Source organism: Glycine soja, chromosome 13 (genome assembly GCF_004193775.1).
Source record: "Glycine soja cultivar W05 chromosome 13, ASM419377v2, whole genome shotgun sequence".
Lineage (NCBI taxonomy): Eukaryota > Viridiplantae > Streptophyta > Magnoliopsida > Fabales > Fabaceae > Glycine > Glycine soja.
The window spans coordinates 19450508-19467443 of NC_041014.1; the positions used below are offsets into that span (position 1 = coordinate 19450508).

At 33.9% G+C, this 16936-nt stretch overlaps 1 protein-coding gene across 5 annotated transcripts; it reads right to left on the reverse strand.

Annotated features, from left to right (window-relative positions):
* Positions 1-6605: 6605 nt before the first annotated feature.
* LOC114382080 (mitogen-activated protein kinase kinase kinase 1-like) lies at positions 6606-16077 on the reverse strand. 5 transcript variants are annotated; one of them, XM_028341313.1, is made up of 9 exons: positions 14899-16076; positions 13638-13722; positions 13141-13203; positions 12132-12289; positions 11088-11160; positions 10914-10973; positions 8400-8510; positions 7719-7961; positions 6606-6907 (listed from the first exon to the last, which is right to left on the reverse strand). In XM_028341313.1, the coding sequence occupies exons 1-8, from the start codon at positions 15921-15923 to the stop codon at positions 7752-7754; spliced, it is 1785 nt and encodes a 594-aa protein (XP_028197114.1). In that variant the 5' UTR covers positions 15924-16076; the 3' UTR covers positions 6606-6907; positions 7719-7751. The 5 variants fall into 5 exon arrangements, 4 of the variants coding, with proteins under 4 accessions (XP_028197114.1, XP_028197117.1, XP_028197115.1 ...); XM_028341316.1 differs by having other exon boundaries at positions 6606-6910; XM_028341314.1 differs by having other exon boundaries at positions 6606-7128.
* Between the last annotated feature and the right edge of the window lie 859 nt (positions 16078-16936).

The window sequence follows — 16936 nt, forward strand, 5'->3', positions numbered from 1 at the left end:
CACAATATCAGATCCACAATCTATTACTTGGTATATCATAAACAATAACCTTAATCAGGATATGATAGAAGGTTTCAAGCTTGACATGAATCTTTGTATACTTTTTCCTTCAGGATCAAATTTATATTTTTTTTATACATTTCATCCAAACAATTTTAAATTTATAACAGTGGGCAGAAAAAAAAAAACAAAATCAATCCATAGCATTTACAGAAAAACGATGTTAACGTACGTTAACATCGGTTTTTTCAAAAAATCGATGTTAACTGTCAACATGCACACATTAGTTAACATCGATTTTTTTGCAGAAAATCGATGTTAACGTACATTAACATCGATTTTTTACAAAAAAATCGATGTTAATTGTCAACCTTAATACATTTTTTGGGTGTAATTCATATGTGATTTATATAACCGATGTTGTAAATTTTATGTTAACATCGGTTTTTTAAGAATCGATGTTAACGATAATACTTTTAACATCGGTACTTTCAACATCGATTTTTTAACTGATGTTGAAAGTCATAAATAACAAAGCATATTTTCTCATAGTGATAGGACATATCAGGTGAGATAAGTGTTTTATTATGAGAGGTGATAGGATTAAATAACAGTCCTTAAATCAAAATAGAAGGTCCAGATTTAATTACTAGTTAAAACTACACGTGCATTAGCTTCTACCTTCTTCGCCTTCCCGTCATCTTCCTAGTTAGTTTGTGATCACCATTATCAAAAACTTCAGCTTGGTTTGCTCGGGCACCTCTCAGTTTTATTATAGGTTTATGTGGTGCAAAAATTTAACTCATTCCCTCCCCTGCAATTTAAGATGTAATACACATCCGAGTTGCGATAGTAATATTTAGTAACCTATTTAAGATGTAATCTTTTGTGAGATCCTTTTCTCGATTATGTTTTTTTAGCAATTATAACTAAAGACGTTGATAACTTTAGTAACCTATTAAAGATTATGATGCACATGTTTTTATTGGTAACTTTAGGAGGATACAAGAAGTAAATCCATCATTCTATTATGCATATGAGGTAGATGGAGAAGGTCGATTAAAATATGTTTTTTGTGGGCATATGGCATTTGTAGAAAAAAATTACTCCATGTTTGGGGATGTGGTTTCCTTTGATATTACTTATGGAACAAATAAATATTCAATGATTTTTGCACCATTTATTGGCATAAACCACCATAGACATTGTGTTACTTTTGGTTAGCAGATAAAAAATTGATTCATTTATATGGTTGTTTGAAAAAAATTTGGAAGCAATGGAAGGACATGAGCCAACTCTTATAACAACAGATCAAGACCCTGCCATGAAGGTTGCCATAGTGAAGATATTTAACTCTTCTACTCATAGATTTTGCATGTGGCATATTATGAAAAAAAAATTCTGAAATATATAGATATTTTTTAGATATACTCATTAAGGTTTGGATAATCTTACATACATGCAATGTTGATTCATGGGAAAGGTAGGATTAGCACCTTCTGGAACTAGAGTATTGGTACGTGCAGATCACGAGAAAATTGCACGAAAAAGACTGAAAGTTATGATGCGTGTGAGTGTGAAGTTGAGGCACGGTTCATTCTGAAAAAATTTCAAGTATCATCGTTTAAATATGTATTTCTCTCGTTAATTCTTTCCAATTTGGTCAAATTAGTAAGTTGGAGAAAATGAGAATTTGACCCTTTCAAATCGTTTCTCTCTTCGGTATGAGCAAATTAAATCTCTTGACACCCCTAGCAAAAATACACTAGGAATTTGAAATTACAAGTAAGTGGGTATCATACGGATGAATCCATTTTAAAAATAAAAAGCATAAGAAATTCGAACAAAAAGAATCTACTCAACACCCAAAAGATAGAAAAAAAGAATTATTTTAAGATAAACACAAAACCAAAAGTTTCTTGAGCCTTTGCGCAAGAATACAGTGAAAATGAAAAAATTGGGAATCATAAAAACATTACGAGTGAGAGTCAATATTAAATAAATACACTTGTAATTTTAATAAGCAATGGGAAACCCAAGGGTGAAAAAAACACTGCATGTGAAAGAACCAAAATTGAATGCAAGTGTAGTTTTAATTAGCAATTAAATCTGAACCTTCTATTTTGATCTAAGGGCTGTTATTTAATTCTCTCACCTTTCATATTAAAACAATCTTCTCCCCTATATGCCTGTATATATATATGAATTTGGTTTATCTGTTGTCTCTTTTCATGTTGTCCTTGTGCTGCCGCATCAAAATAATAGTGCATAACATAAACATAATAACTGTGTTAATATTTAATGGTAATATTTAATTTTAAAAATCATAAAAATTATATGATTTTGAAGGGACAACACAAAGACAGCATAGGAAAAGATAACAGAAAAGTCAAATCCATCTATATATATATATATATGCGTCACTTTTTCCATGGCAAATGCTCTGGGTTAGCACCTATGTTGAGATTTTAGCATTAGGAGGGCAAAGGTGGGGTATGCTTTGAGACTTTAATTTATTTGTCATCTAGTTAATCATCATGGTTTTTTTTTATATAACAAGAGAGACAAATATTAGTTGTTAAATTTTTGTCACGGAAGTTATTTCGAACTATTTATTCCTCAATCTCTCTTCCAATTCCACTAATCCTTTAGTTAAATAAAGGGTGGTCGCATAACATAAATAGTAATTTTTCGTGCCACAAACCAAAGCTGTCCCATTGTTCTCAGATTAATGTTCTTAGCAGATTCAATGTATTGGAGAAATTATGTTTGTGCATTAATTATATTTTTTTTAAATATAAGAGAAATAAGAAATCGTCAAAAAAAGAAAGAAAAACAAGAAGAAAAGATGGAAAAAAAACATAAAATGAAATAATTAATGTGATTAAAAAATCGAATATACACACACACACTACTCCCTAAAAAGAAAACATATCAGAAATTCAGAACAGAACACAGATTGGTAACAGATTAGCATGAATGCATGATCATCTATACTATTTTATCATAGTAAACTCCTAAAATGTCTTGAAGCCATAGAGCTTTATGCAGTACATAGTGAAGACTGGAAAGTAGCATAGCATGTGAAAGACCATTTAACAGTGTACCCTACAGTCACAGTCAAACATAATTGTTACAAACACACCCCTCTAGATCTTGATGAGTAAGGACTTCAATCAATGCACATATTTTATAGTGGTGGGAACATGATTTACATGAATAATGAACGCGATATAGTAAGGAATTAGAACACTTGACCCTGGATTTATCGGGTTCAAGGGCATGGTACTTGCAACAATATGGCATTCCATATTGCTACCAATAAACACCAAAAAAGATGAATTATTATACAAAAATCGTTCATTAGAGGATAGAATCACTACGGATCCAAGACCCTAAATCGGTGGGTACAAATTATAAAAAAATAAAATTAATAAATTTAATTATATAAATATAGATAAAATAAAATATTTGGCACACCTTCACTCACATGTATAAATATAAATAAAATAAAATATAAATATATTGATGAATTTAAAAAAATGAGGGGATGTAAGTGCACACCCTCACTCACATGTAGGTCAGCCACCGGATAGAACAAAGCATCACTTTCAAAATGCAATTATTTGGCACAATTGGAACATCTTCCACTTTGTCTCCAAATGTTCATGATTGAATCCAATGCATGGAATCTAACAATTGTAATGACCATGATCTCCCAAACCTAGGAACCACGGATAGGCTCATATATATAGGCAATGAAAACTCTAAAATTTGATCATTTAAATTCAATTTGTAAAACGAAAACAGTGACAGCCATGTGTGGCATGCACCACATCATGCAAAATACATGTCTTTCAGATTCTTTCATGTATAAACAAGATTTTAATAGATGAAATATTAAGGTTGCCTTCGATCTTGAGACGGAACTTGCAAAACCGAACTCTGGTCTTTATGACCCCAAGGTCCAACGGGTCTGGTGTGTGCCACACTGCCATGTTTGGGCTTGTTTAGGTGATGTATTGAATGTGATTTGAGACCAAAAAAAAAAAGCATTTAGGCAGAGTTTTGAGATTCAGTAGATAAAAAAGAAATTAGAAAAATGTTGTCATTAATTTCTTGATCAATATCTAACTCATATTACTTGTTCTCTATCGTAGGCCTTCGCCTTTGAACAGCCATCTTCATAACATCCATCCTCTGTATGACTGGACAAATAATTTGGTATGACTTGGAGATAATGGAAGGTGAGACAATGGTTGACGCTACTACGAGTATGTATGCACGTTCTTCGCCACCATCCTCACTGCTGGTGAAGATGAATGATGCTAAGGATTAGTAGTTCTATTTTGTAAAGGGATAGCTAGGTAGTGACCACTTTTTAGACATTTTTTTCTGTGTATTGTTGGAGATGGTGTACAATGTTGATATGCAAAGAACTCAACCACGATGTTCATTGAGGTTTGACTTCAGTAGGTTAGGCCCCATTTGGGACGGTAATTTCAAAGTTTCAGTTGGTTAATTGACCTTTTAGTAGAAGGTTGGTTCATGCTTAGTGATTTTGTTTGTTTACCCAGATTGTAATTTTTAATTAAAATTAAGTATTGGTATATGATTTGGTTACAGCTGATTTTCTTTTTATAAATGATAGAGTATTCTAAGGATGATAACCCATTCGATAAATGAATTTGCTAAACATGTATATGTGTGCAGTCTATGCTCCATGGTTTCAGCTGAAGCCACGAATGATGCTGCGGAAGGCATGAACCATACCGTTAAAGCAATCATGTGGATTCTGCTAATAGTCCTCACAAGTTTTTTAGCTTCAATTATGTTTTGTATAACTGCATGTTTTACTTCGAACTTATTCCATTTAGCCATCCCCACAAGCAAACTTTTGCACTATGTATGTCAAAATTGAGATGCTTTAAAAGTACTTTCATTACCTGTTTTATCAACCATGTCTTTCCTGAATCTTGAGGATATGACTTATTGTCATCATTTTATCCATATTTTGCTTTCTGAACTTTGTGGTAAATTGAATTTTGAAGTAGATTAGGAAACCGTCGCACCAGCTGCAAATATCATTGCAAATGAAGGTGACTTGATAACAGTCATTTGCCTGTTTGTAAATATTAAGACTTTAAATAGCTTTTTCTTCTTCTTTTTATCATTTTTTCATTTAAATTATTGGTAGATTTGAAAACGGGTTTCCTTCAGTGTTTGTATTTCCTTTTCTTTTCTCAAATTTCCCTGTACACAATGGTTTGTCAAAGAGCATTTCTGAATTCTCTTTTATTTTTTCAATGTTATGTTTCTCATCACAGATGAGATTACCATGTTTGTCATTCAATTGGTACAAAGTTCAACTTTAAATCCTACAATGTTATTGGACAAGGTTTTGTTGTAGTAAAGTTTTAAATTATAGTTGCGCTTGCAGTTTCATCACAATTGTTGATATGGTGGGAAGTTGCATGCAATTGTAGTTGATAGGCCACAATTGTAGTCACAATGCAATTTGCAAGGGCCTAAAAAACCATGGTGTTACGGCTGCAATTGTAGACCTTTTTTGAAACTGTTTTTCTTTTTGCTGAATATTTTTTTAAACTGTTATCACTCATTGTTTCTAATATCAATCAATCAATGTGTTGCATTCACTAACATTTGAGATGTGTGTTTTATCATTTTGTTCTTTCCATTTTTATCTGTAATCAAGATTTTGTCACAATCCTTAATTATTATTTTTTTTATCAATAACTAATATTTGAATAAAAAAATTAAAGAGAAATATTAAGAAAACACATTCTTTTGAACACAATCATTTAGAAACAATGTGTTTAAAGGAGTTTGATAGAGAGTGTGTTCCCTCATTCTTAAAAATTAAATATTAATTAATTTGATAAAAAAAATTAAAGATATATTTTAATATTATGTAATGTACTAAATAATAAATAAAAAAATAAAATAAGCTATAATACAACAATTTTACTTAAGCCGTTTATTTATTTTTTTTTTAATTATTTTTAGTAGGAGGGACAATATAGGCTGACTTGACCCATTTTTTTGGCCCACCCAATCACTAATCCACGAAAAACTGACCAGGGTGCTGCTTATAAATGGCAGGATGAAATCTTAGCCCGTCCCCACCAGATTTGAAAGAAAAAAGAAAACCTTAAATAAACTTTTGTTCCCTATAAAATCACAAGTGAAACTTTTTCTTTTTTTTCATAACAAGTGAAACTTGTTAATATAACTGAAACTTGATAATTTTATAATTTTCAATAAATTTCAATCAACAATAAAAACGTATATCTAAAAGTGTTAAAAAAGTATATACAAGCATTTCTCAGTAATGAATTCAAAAGTTGGTCAAAAAAGCTTCAAATTAAGGCATCTTAATTCATCCCATTCAAGCTGCAACTACACAGCAAATCTGTCCCTTTTAACCAAGGCATTAGGCAGGTTTTTCACACTTCAGATTTATAAGTCATTTATTGAGTATAAAATCTTTAAACACAAACATTCGGTTACAGATAAATTGTTCCAAAGAACAAACCTGTCCTTGTAATATTCCACACTAACCGCTACTCAGTATATGCCACCAATGATAGAAAACATAGAACACCCCATTTATTACATCGCTTGTTTAAAATTTAAATACGCAACAGAACGAAAAGCGTGAAATGATAAAAGAAAACAGATGAAACTGGGAACAAAATAAAGATGTACACAAACAATTGCATACTAATACTAATAAAGGTGATATGTACAAATAACATGATATCTAATCCTCTTGTTACTACTGCTCCCAAAGGTTTAGCCTAAGAATTCTTTCATATGCTAATTAAACAAAAGGGGAAGAAGACTCGGAGGACAACCTGTTACAGCTTGACGTTGATATTTTACACTGCTACAACAGAGACAAATTATCACATTAATTAGATAACACGTGGACCATAATTCTCAAATATGACATTCAAGCCAAAGGGTGAGTTATCTCTCTGGAGTACCATATCCATTGCTAGGTTCAAAGCAGTGCATAAAAAATTAAGTTACAAGCAAGCAATTCTGAAGGCACAATACAATGAACTATTGTTATGACAATGCACCCGAGACCAACTCTAGCAACTTGAAGATTGAACATTGGAGATATTTTTATATCCAATGAATGTCAGACATGTCATCAAAAGAAAAGAATCAAATAAGCCAGTGAAGATAAAATCAACCCATGCTGCAATGATTTGCACAAATGTAATTTGCCATTTCAAAGTTCCACCAGATAAAATCACCCCTGAACAATGTAACCAATTTATTTGGACAGATTTTGATGGGACTTTGTTCAAACGTAGAACTAAATGTAAGGGTTTGGCCTCTTCTAATAAAATAAAAAGTTCCACCAGAGACCGGCGAGAAAGGTTTTGCTGCTCTTCCCCCTCCTCTTATTTCAGAAATTAATTATTAGCATGAGCATTCACCCCTAAATAAGAATGACACTATATTTGAACCCCAACCCCAACTTAACTGATGGCTATGTATGATATGTGCATCCAATTTGACTGAAACTACCCATTTCAAGTATTTTAAATTGGCCCCATCCCAAATACATCATTAGTTATGAATGAAACTTATTGAAAGGATGGACAGTCATGACCATATTTTCAACATGATTTCAGATATCATGAATTAAACATGGCAGAAGATTATGTAACAATATGTACCTTCATTATGTTTCATAGTTGGAGGTGACAAGTTTAACCCCTTCTAATATAAGGAGATGTGGAACCAGAGGACTGGGAATGTAGTGGCCTTTGGACAAAGGTATGGTTTAAGAGTTGAGCAGCACCGGGACGTTCATCTGGATTAACTTTTAGACACTGCATGATAAAATCCTGTGCATCTCTTGAAAGAGAATCAGGCACAGGAGGTGGCTCACCTCTTCCGATTCTAAGCAAAGCCTGCATCTGTTGTTCCAGAGAGATTCATCAAAATTCAAAAGTCAAAACCAGCAGAAATGCAATGACACGCATGCATATATATATAGATATACAAGTAATTTAATGAGAAAGTAATTTTTATAAAAGAGTGAGACAAACTAATTTAAGCCATGCAACCATACATGGATGGCCAAGATTAAAAGTTTCTAGTTATATCATTACTTTAAAAAAATCATGACTTTTAAAAAAATCAAATTACTGTATTTTAATCTTGACCATTCATTATTTTACATTCTCATAAAAAAGGTTATCTCATTTGGAGAGAGATTGGAACTAAAATTGTGAAAACTGATGAACACTTGAGACAAAAGAGGGAACACAAACAAAGTTGGGTTATATGAACACCCTTATGATGGCTGAAAATGGTAATGAATGAAAGTAGTAATAATACAATACAATACATACACATTCTAAGTGAGAGTATGGAAATTCGCCCGTTAACATCTCCAACACAGTACATCCCAGACTCCATATATCAGCTGGAAGCCCATAACCTCTGCTTTTCCCTTTTACAACCTGCAGGTTAGAGCGATTCAGCTTAATAACCACTAGCTATGCCATTAAGAAATCAGAAGATTCATCCCAAAAAATGGCTTTTTTATATTGCAAGTTCCAGATCTTTCTATTTATTGGGCACTATAGAGGCTGCTGAAGTCCCGTAGGTACAAGGTTTCTAGTTTCAAAGGAAAAGAGATTTTTCTTTCCATTCATGAAGCAGCAATGAATTCTTGAAAATAAGCATAACTAACTACTGCTAGTTCTGTTAATTGTAATTACTTGTTATTCTTTCATTTTATTCTTTCATATCTATAGTTTCTTTAAATAGTATAGGCTGTCACTGATTTCAATCCCAAAACTTAAAGGGATTTGATTATGTTCTTTATATATATTTGAACAATTTGCTCATGTAAATTACATTGATCAAGATTAATGATGAATAAATGGGAAAATGAAAAAGAAGAAAGGTGTTTCAGTTTCAGTACCAACAATTTAGGCTGACCCAGAAGATGGCCCAACAATCAAGCCACTCAACCAAACCCAGAAACTTGATGATTATAAATTTCTTCTTTGCTATTATGCATAGAACATTGTATATTATAATGGAAACCAAGGAACAGAAACATGTCACTTGTATTACTGAAAAGAGAGAAATAAGAGAGAATTACTATAAGACTATAACCTCGCCTAACAGACAAAACGCTGCAGAGAAGGTACTCTCTGCCCAAACCTAAGCCAAAAGATAAAAACAATGAGAATGCCAAGAGGCGTATCCTTCTTCCATAGCTCTTTATAACTGCCACCCTTTTTGTAATAATCATGAAGAAAAAAGGAAAACATAACAGAATAAGAAGTCACGTACTCCCTTCCAACTTAATTCACTATCATATTTCTCCTAGAGTAGACTCTCCAATCCTTAGGCCCACTTCCCCAATCCACAAGTTGGGCCTTATCATTGTCATCCCCAATAAAGGCAGCCCTGTCCTTGAGAGCCTGAAGTTGCGGACATTGTAGTTGAATGTACAATTAGTCCATGGGGCAGAAGTTGCAGACATTGGCAAGTCAGAGCAATAATGGAAACCAAGGAACAGAAATGTTTAACTTGTTCTACCTCAGTTCCTATTTATAAGACCCAACCTTTTAAACTTGTTTGTTTGTTTATATAAGACTCAATCCATATTGTCTCATGCATTAATTATTTTTAGACTAAAAATGCCCCTAATTAAATAAGAGAGATTATATTAACATGCATTTTGAAGAGAGAAGCATTAATTACAATGGTATTTTAGGAAAAGTATATAAATTTAGGACAAATTTATTGCTATCAATTAAATTTACTACTTTTCTTAATCTTGGTGAATTAGGTAATTGGGTCTTATAAATAGGAAGGGAGGTAGTATTAGTGAACAAAGAGAAATACTAGAGAATTATAGAAAGACTATAGCTTCACCTCACAGTGTTCCATAGAGAAGAAACTCTTTGCCTGAAGCCTAAGCCAAAAGAAAAAAACAATGAGAATACCAAGAGTTGCTCTCTCCTTCGACACCTCCCCTCTATAACTACAATCCTTTTCCACAATAACAAGCATAAATTACATTAATACCCCCTGAGGTTTCGTGAGATCGCATAAACCCATCCTATTTTTCTACCCCTACACTAACCTCCCTTAATGGTTTGAAAAATATTACATTGACACCCCTTGTACATTATACTAACCCCCTTAATTATTTGAAAAACATCACATCGTGTCACCCTATAAGGGAGGTTGCTGTAAAAGTTAAAAAAGCAGGAGGAGTTGGTGCAATCTCATGAAACCTCAGGGGGTGTCAATGTAATTTACTCTAATAACAATCATGCAGAAAAACAGAAAAAATAACAATAAAAAGTCATGTGTTCCCTTCCAAATTCATTATTTTTATTTCCCAAGTGTAGACTCTCCAAAATTTAGGTCCATTTCTCTGATCTCCAGGTTGGACCCTATATTATATTGCATCTTGATATCCATCCAACACTCAAATGTTCAATGTTTCAGCTTTTCAAATAACCTTATTAAAAAATTACAACATAAACCAATGTTTCATTTTGTATGGTAGGATTTCCATATGAACCAATAATAACCTTCGTTCTAGGCAGGACACCCAATAACTTCAGAAATGAGCAAGCAAACATTTAGACCAGTCACCAGTAGGATTTTATATCCAGACTGCTTTCCATAGATGTATGACAAATTGATTTCATTTAATAGGTGTCAGCCTATCAGGTCCATGGCTGAAGAAAAGCATGAACTCAATCTAGAACCATGGATCCAACAACAAACTTAATTATTAACTGTTAATTACAAACAGCTATGTTGACTCCATTAATACATATGTTAACCCATTTTTCAATAACTTTCTTTACAGGAGGAGATTGAAGGCAAACCTCTGGGGCCATCCAGAATGCTGTTCCCTTGCATGACTTAACATCATTCAATTTGGTTGCCTGAAAAACAATAGGAATTTTGAAATATTAGAAAATGGAAAGATCAAGAATTGAAGATTGTTCAGTAATAAAAATTTGACTGAAACAAAAGAAAGTCAAAATAAAAGAGGTTACCTTTGCCAATCCAAAATCTGCAAGCTTAACAGATCCGTTTGCATCCACCAATATATTTGCACATTTAATATCCCTATAATTGAGAGGAAATAATTAGGTAGATACAAAGCTTGTTTCATGACATTGCATAAATGAAACAAAAATACATAAAAGAATATGTTACACAAAATATGAGCATACTGCACAACCCTAAAAAAAACACTAGCCAGTAAAATATCCAACACTTAATCCTCATGTGACATGTATGGTTTATGCAGTTCAAGTTCCAAAGACAAATGTTCCTTATACTCTACATTTAGAACTTTTGTACTTTATTTTTCTTGGGGTAATTCTCATCTTTCCTTTTGGATTTAGTGAATCATTCAGCCTCTCAAGCTTAACCTGGTCCAATACCAAAGAAAAATATTTTCCTTCTAGAGAAAATTTACATCCAACAATTCTGAAGTGATGGATAAATGAAAACACATTAAAAGAAATATCAGGATACACACTGGCATTAAACAGTGTTTGTTAGAGGCAAGACAAGGATAGCAAGGACAATAATAGGATGAGAAATCTGTTGCTCCCTTGTATACTTGTCTTCTTTCCACTCCTCTCTAGTCTATTGTTCTAGTGGCCAATATATGGACCCATTCAAAGTCCTCACAGGGAATCAATCTCCTCATGTTCAAATTTTGAGAAGGCTTCACCTATTTAATGTCAATCAAGAGAGACATGACACAATTTCACAAGGCAAGGTCATCATGAAAAAACTCCAGATGAGAGGATCCTGTCCCCAAAATTATGTAAAATGCATTCCACTAAATGAAAATGAAGAAATGTATGCCCAAAACAACAAAGTCTAATAACAAGAAAAGGAAACACAAATACAACAAAAGTCACTTTCAAAGGATACTTAAATAGCAATTATAAGACAGCAAATGGAAGTTTCTTGTATGCAAGGTAAACAAGAACCATAAACATCATTGTTGTCTGAGATTATCAAAAAACCAGAAGTGGTCTATCTCACAGAGGAAAGCTAGATTAAATAAATAAATTGGTCACCTGTGAACAATATTTCGCTCATGAAGATACTTTAAGCCATGCAAAATCTGTCTTGTATAGGCAGATACTTGAGAATCTCGAAGATTATATCTCTGGTAAAGGTTTCGAAGGGAACCTTTGGTTACAAGCTCAATAAAGATATACAGATTTGATGCATCCTGCAATAAACAACATGCAGAATGTAAATTATAAAATACAGTTCTCACAAGGCACCCGTTATTATATGAAATTACAAGTCTTACAAAACAAATAGATTGATGGGAGCTAACTTGTTTAAAGCTGACAAAATATGAACAAAGCCAAAATATTGCAGCATAACTAACGAGAATAATTGATGGGATCCCACAGTATCCAAAGTTTTGACTTGCAACATAGAATCTAATGCTGGTTCCTAATTTTTTATAAAATAAATAAATAAATTGAAAACTAGGTCCTACCCCAAACTACACATAATGTTCAGTTATTTGACCCTTTCGTATTGCACTCAGTTGAACCAAATGCAGGAAAAATGATCTCACTTTGAATTATATGCTCTACTCAGTTGGATGAAAAAATATAGATAATAAACCTCACTCACCCAATATAAAAAGTTTAGAATGATCTTCATTTATCATTGAAAAAGCCCACAATATTACAAAAATGATTTACTTTACTTCCTAACTTCCAGGTGGTCTTATTTTTACATTCTTAGTTATTAAAGTTTTGTGGATCCTCCTTGATATAAAATATCAGATGTTTTATGGCCTACAAAGACATCATTTAAATCTAACATGTCACACAAATACTCTCATTTTTCATTCAGAGGGGTAGGCACTGTCAAGCATATGCTGGCTCAAGCTACGATTTGTCCACTATACTGAAAGCATCCAGTAAATGTTTCAGATGTGTGAAGACCAATTACATTTAATACAATATGTGATAGAAACTCTCAACATAGATTCAACAATGATACATGACGATAAAATATCAAACTGAACACGAAGGGTAAAGAAGAAGACAAGAAAAGTACCATTTCGGTGCCAATGTATTGAACTATATTTTCATGTTCAAATTGACTCAAAAGTGCAATTTCCTGAGAGGGAGGAAGAAACACAGTGAGAGAAAGAAATATAGAGGGAAAAATGTTAAGGATAAAGTAAATAGACTGATACGGTTAATCAACTTTCAAAAAAATTGCAAGATACTGCAAAAGATAGCATAATACTTGGGTAAAAGAACGTTTTTCTTTTCATCAAAGGAAGAGTTTTGGGGCTGTTTGGTTTGAGAAAATGTTTTATGTTTTAACTTTGTTTCCTGTTTTCAAAATGTGTACAGATAATAATAAAAAGTTGTTTCCACTTTCCTGTGCAAACTTTTGAAAATAAGAAATAAAATGGAAACAAGATGTTATTTTTGTAATTAAAAGTGAAAGCAAAAAATTAAAATAAGAAACATTTTTTCTCAAACCAAACATCCCCTAAAGTATGACGAAATTACAAAGCAATAGAAAGAGTAATCCCATCTCACCTGTTCCAGTTGATATACACTTTGCCTTCCATGATTCCCTTGATCAAGTAGTGACACTTCTTTGACAGCAAAAAAGAATCCATCTCTACAGTGGAAATCAGAAGATATAAAAAACGGCCATAACAGGGTCAAATATAAACTTCAATTTATTCAGAGCTTTTCTCTGGGGGGCTTTGTAGAGAAACAAATCCAAAAGATGAAGCATTATATATAGAAGATAGTAGATGATAATTTAATTAAGGGGGAACAACAGATTACTACTTGCATAATTCTCACGTGCATTTCCATATCAGGATGACCAACAGAACAAATATATTTTAAGCACTCGAAGACTTGTAACTGTTTACAAAAAGGGCCCATATTAGAGGGAAACCTAAACCATAAAGAACCATGAAAGATAAAAGAATCCAGAATATTTGGTGAAGAAAAAAGTGAATGCCGATAGTAAGATCATGCCCTCCAAAACTATGATTTTTATATTGCGTAAAAATAACAGACCAGAGTGCAATGCGTGAGCCAACACATGCAACAAAGGGATGCACACTAATCATACTCTTTTGCAGTTAATTATTGACCAAAAGTACAAAAGGTATCAAAAGCACTGTTAAGAAAGGAAAGAATTGACCTTAACATTTATCGAGCAAAACATTTTCCCAACAACCTCAGCCATGCTTCAGTAGACAAACTGAAAGCTTCAACGTTATTACTTCAACAAACATTGGCCTATTGAATTCAACAGGATCATTCCATTTCCTATTTCACTCACCATAACAAGTAGCTACTGTTTATGTTTAAAAGAATATTTCTCTACCCTCTTTCATTAGACAGATTCCTGGACACTCATAAAAGTGCCGAGACTTTTCTGACATATTCCCATATCCAATTCCAATCTCACCCAGCAAGATTCTTAAACTAGCCTTCCCAATCTTCAAATCTTAAAACTAATCATTCCATATCATCGTATCCTACCAAGATCTCTTATTTTAGTAAGTTAAGAGAAAGAGAGAGAAAGGAATGATTGTAATGTTACTTGTTACCGCAGCATCAGAATCCCTATCCTAAAGCCCTTGAAAGGAAAACAATAACACCACAGACACAACCAATAATTCTAAATTCTAAAAGCCCTTAAAGGAAAACATTAAAAACAATAACACCAAACAACATTAAATGAACAATAAAGCTCATTTATTTACACTTTCTAATAATAAAGAGGATCAAGGACAAGTGAATATAGTGAAGGGGGACGAAAAAAGCAACTTACTCAGAAATCCCTTCATAAACAGAACCAAACGAACCCCGCCCCAACAGGTCACCCTTCTGCCAATTACCCGCGGTAATAACACGCTTGATTCTCCCATTGGGAGATATACTGTTAGACCTAGGACCCGTGGTAGTGCTTGAAGAATCATCTTCGTTCGGAGTAGAAAACCCTGAAAAATCATCCACAATTTCCGCAATCCTCGCCGCATTTTCCTCTTCTACACTCTTCTCCCTCACTCCACCAACTTCCCCTTCTTCTTCTTCTTCATCTTCTTCATCTTCCTCTTCTTCCTTCTCTACTCGCTCATGATCATCTTCATCATCAGAAGAATTTAACTCCACGTAACTATCCTTCCCTTCTCCTTCCCCATTCGGCGCAAAATCCCGCATCAAATCCCACGTGGAACACGTGGCGTCGTCCACCACCGAAACCCTAACTCCCGGCGGCGGCTTCAGCATCGGAGGCCGAAAACCCTTGATTCCACCACAGCAACCACTGCTCTCAGCAGAAACAACACATTCATCCAAAACCCTAGCTCGATCCTCGCTCTCGACAACTTCAATTTCCTCTTTCTCCTTCGCCTCTTCGTCGAATTCATCGCCGCCGTGCTTGGGGCGGCGAGGAAGCAGGTCCGAGGAGCAGCGGAGCTTCATGGCCTCCCAAGCGGCGGCCGGAATGGAGAAGTCCTCGGGGCCGGAGAGGCCGAGGCTGCGGCAAATCCGGTCGAACTCGCCCTCCACGCCCTCAATTCGGAAGCTCGTGCGGTCGTAGAGGTCCATCGAGCGTGTGCAATGCAACGACGACGACGACGACGACGACGTCGAGACGGAAGCGTCCTTCTCGTCGCCGCCGCGCCAGGAGCACGACGATCCGGCGTCGTATTCGAAGTGATTGGAGGCGTTGCGGCGCTCGAGTTTGGGCTGCTGCTTCTTCTTACTCTTCTTCTTGTTCTTTGTCGTCGGGTCCATGTTGTCGGAGGCTTGCTTCTTTCTATGGCCGAATATTCGAGGTAGGTGGTTCATCATGGCTGGCAAAATCCATCTAAAAACGGCGTCGGATTTGAAATACGAAGTTTTTTATATTTAGTTTAGCGAATTGGTGATGTTATAGTGAAGAACGAGTTTAGGGAAAGGGGAGGTTGAAGAAGAGAAGTAAGTAATGAGAAAAGGGAAGAAAGTAGAAAGAAAGTGAGATGGTAAAAAGTGGAAAGAAAACGCGGTGCCACGTGGACCACCAATGCTTGACTCGGATTGTCCAACTGGACTAGGTTTCGACTCTCTAGTCTCTACTGTGTTTCACGTTGTTTTTCTCACTTGGTCCGGCCGCCTTGGATGCTGTCGGAACAAGTGTCAGATTCCACTTTTATTTAAGGCAAATGATTATCGGTCTCGATCTTTGAGACATTCATTAAAAAACTTTTAAAAATTTATCAAAATGTTTAAAATTATATTATTTTTATGTTTTCTTTTAAGTTTCAATATAAATATTTTTTCTTATAATTTTTAACCAATTCTCTAATTTATTCAAAACATATTTGTAGAGTAATATTTTTTATTAAGAAAAAGTTTACGTGAGTTATATCCAAAAGTTCATCCAAAAAATATCTACCATCAATTTTATGTTATATTTTAGCTTAAATATATTTTTTATTTCTAATAAATAATTATTTTTTGTGTTTAATTTCTAATAAAAAATTTCTTTGAATTAGGTTTCTAATATTTGAAAAAAATTGTCTCAGGTCTAATGTTAGTCAAAATTCGTTATCTACCTACATGATCATTAATAAGATACGTCCCAAGCTATGTGTGCTATCACGTCAAAATAAATTTACATATAAGTTGATTATGTGTTTGCTGATGTGACATCATATTTTAATTAAATTATAATTATACTAAAAAAATAGAAGAGTAGGATTCATCTACAAGTTTAGCACCTACATCAGCAGGCCCCCTCCTTCCTTGAGGAACATCAGATTGGTTTATTTGTCGAAATAGACTAAAAAATGGACAAAGGTGAGGAAGAGTATGGTGAGAGTGAC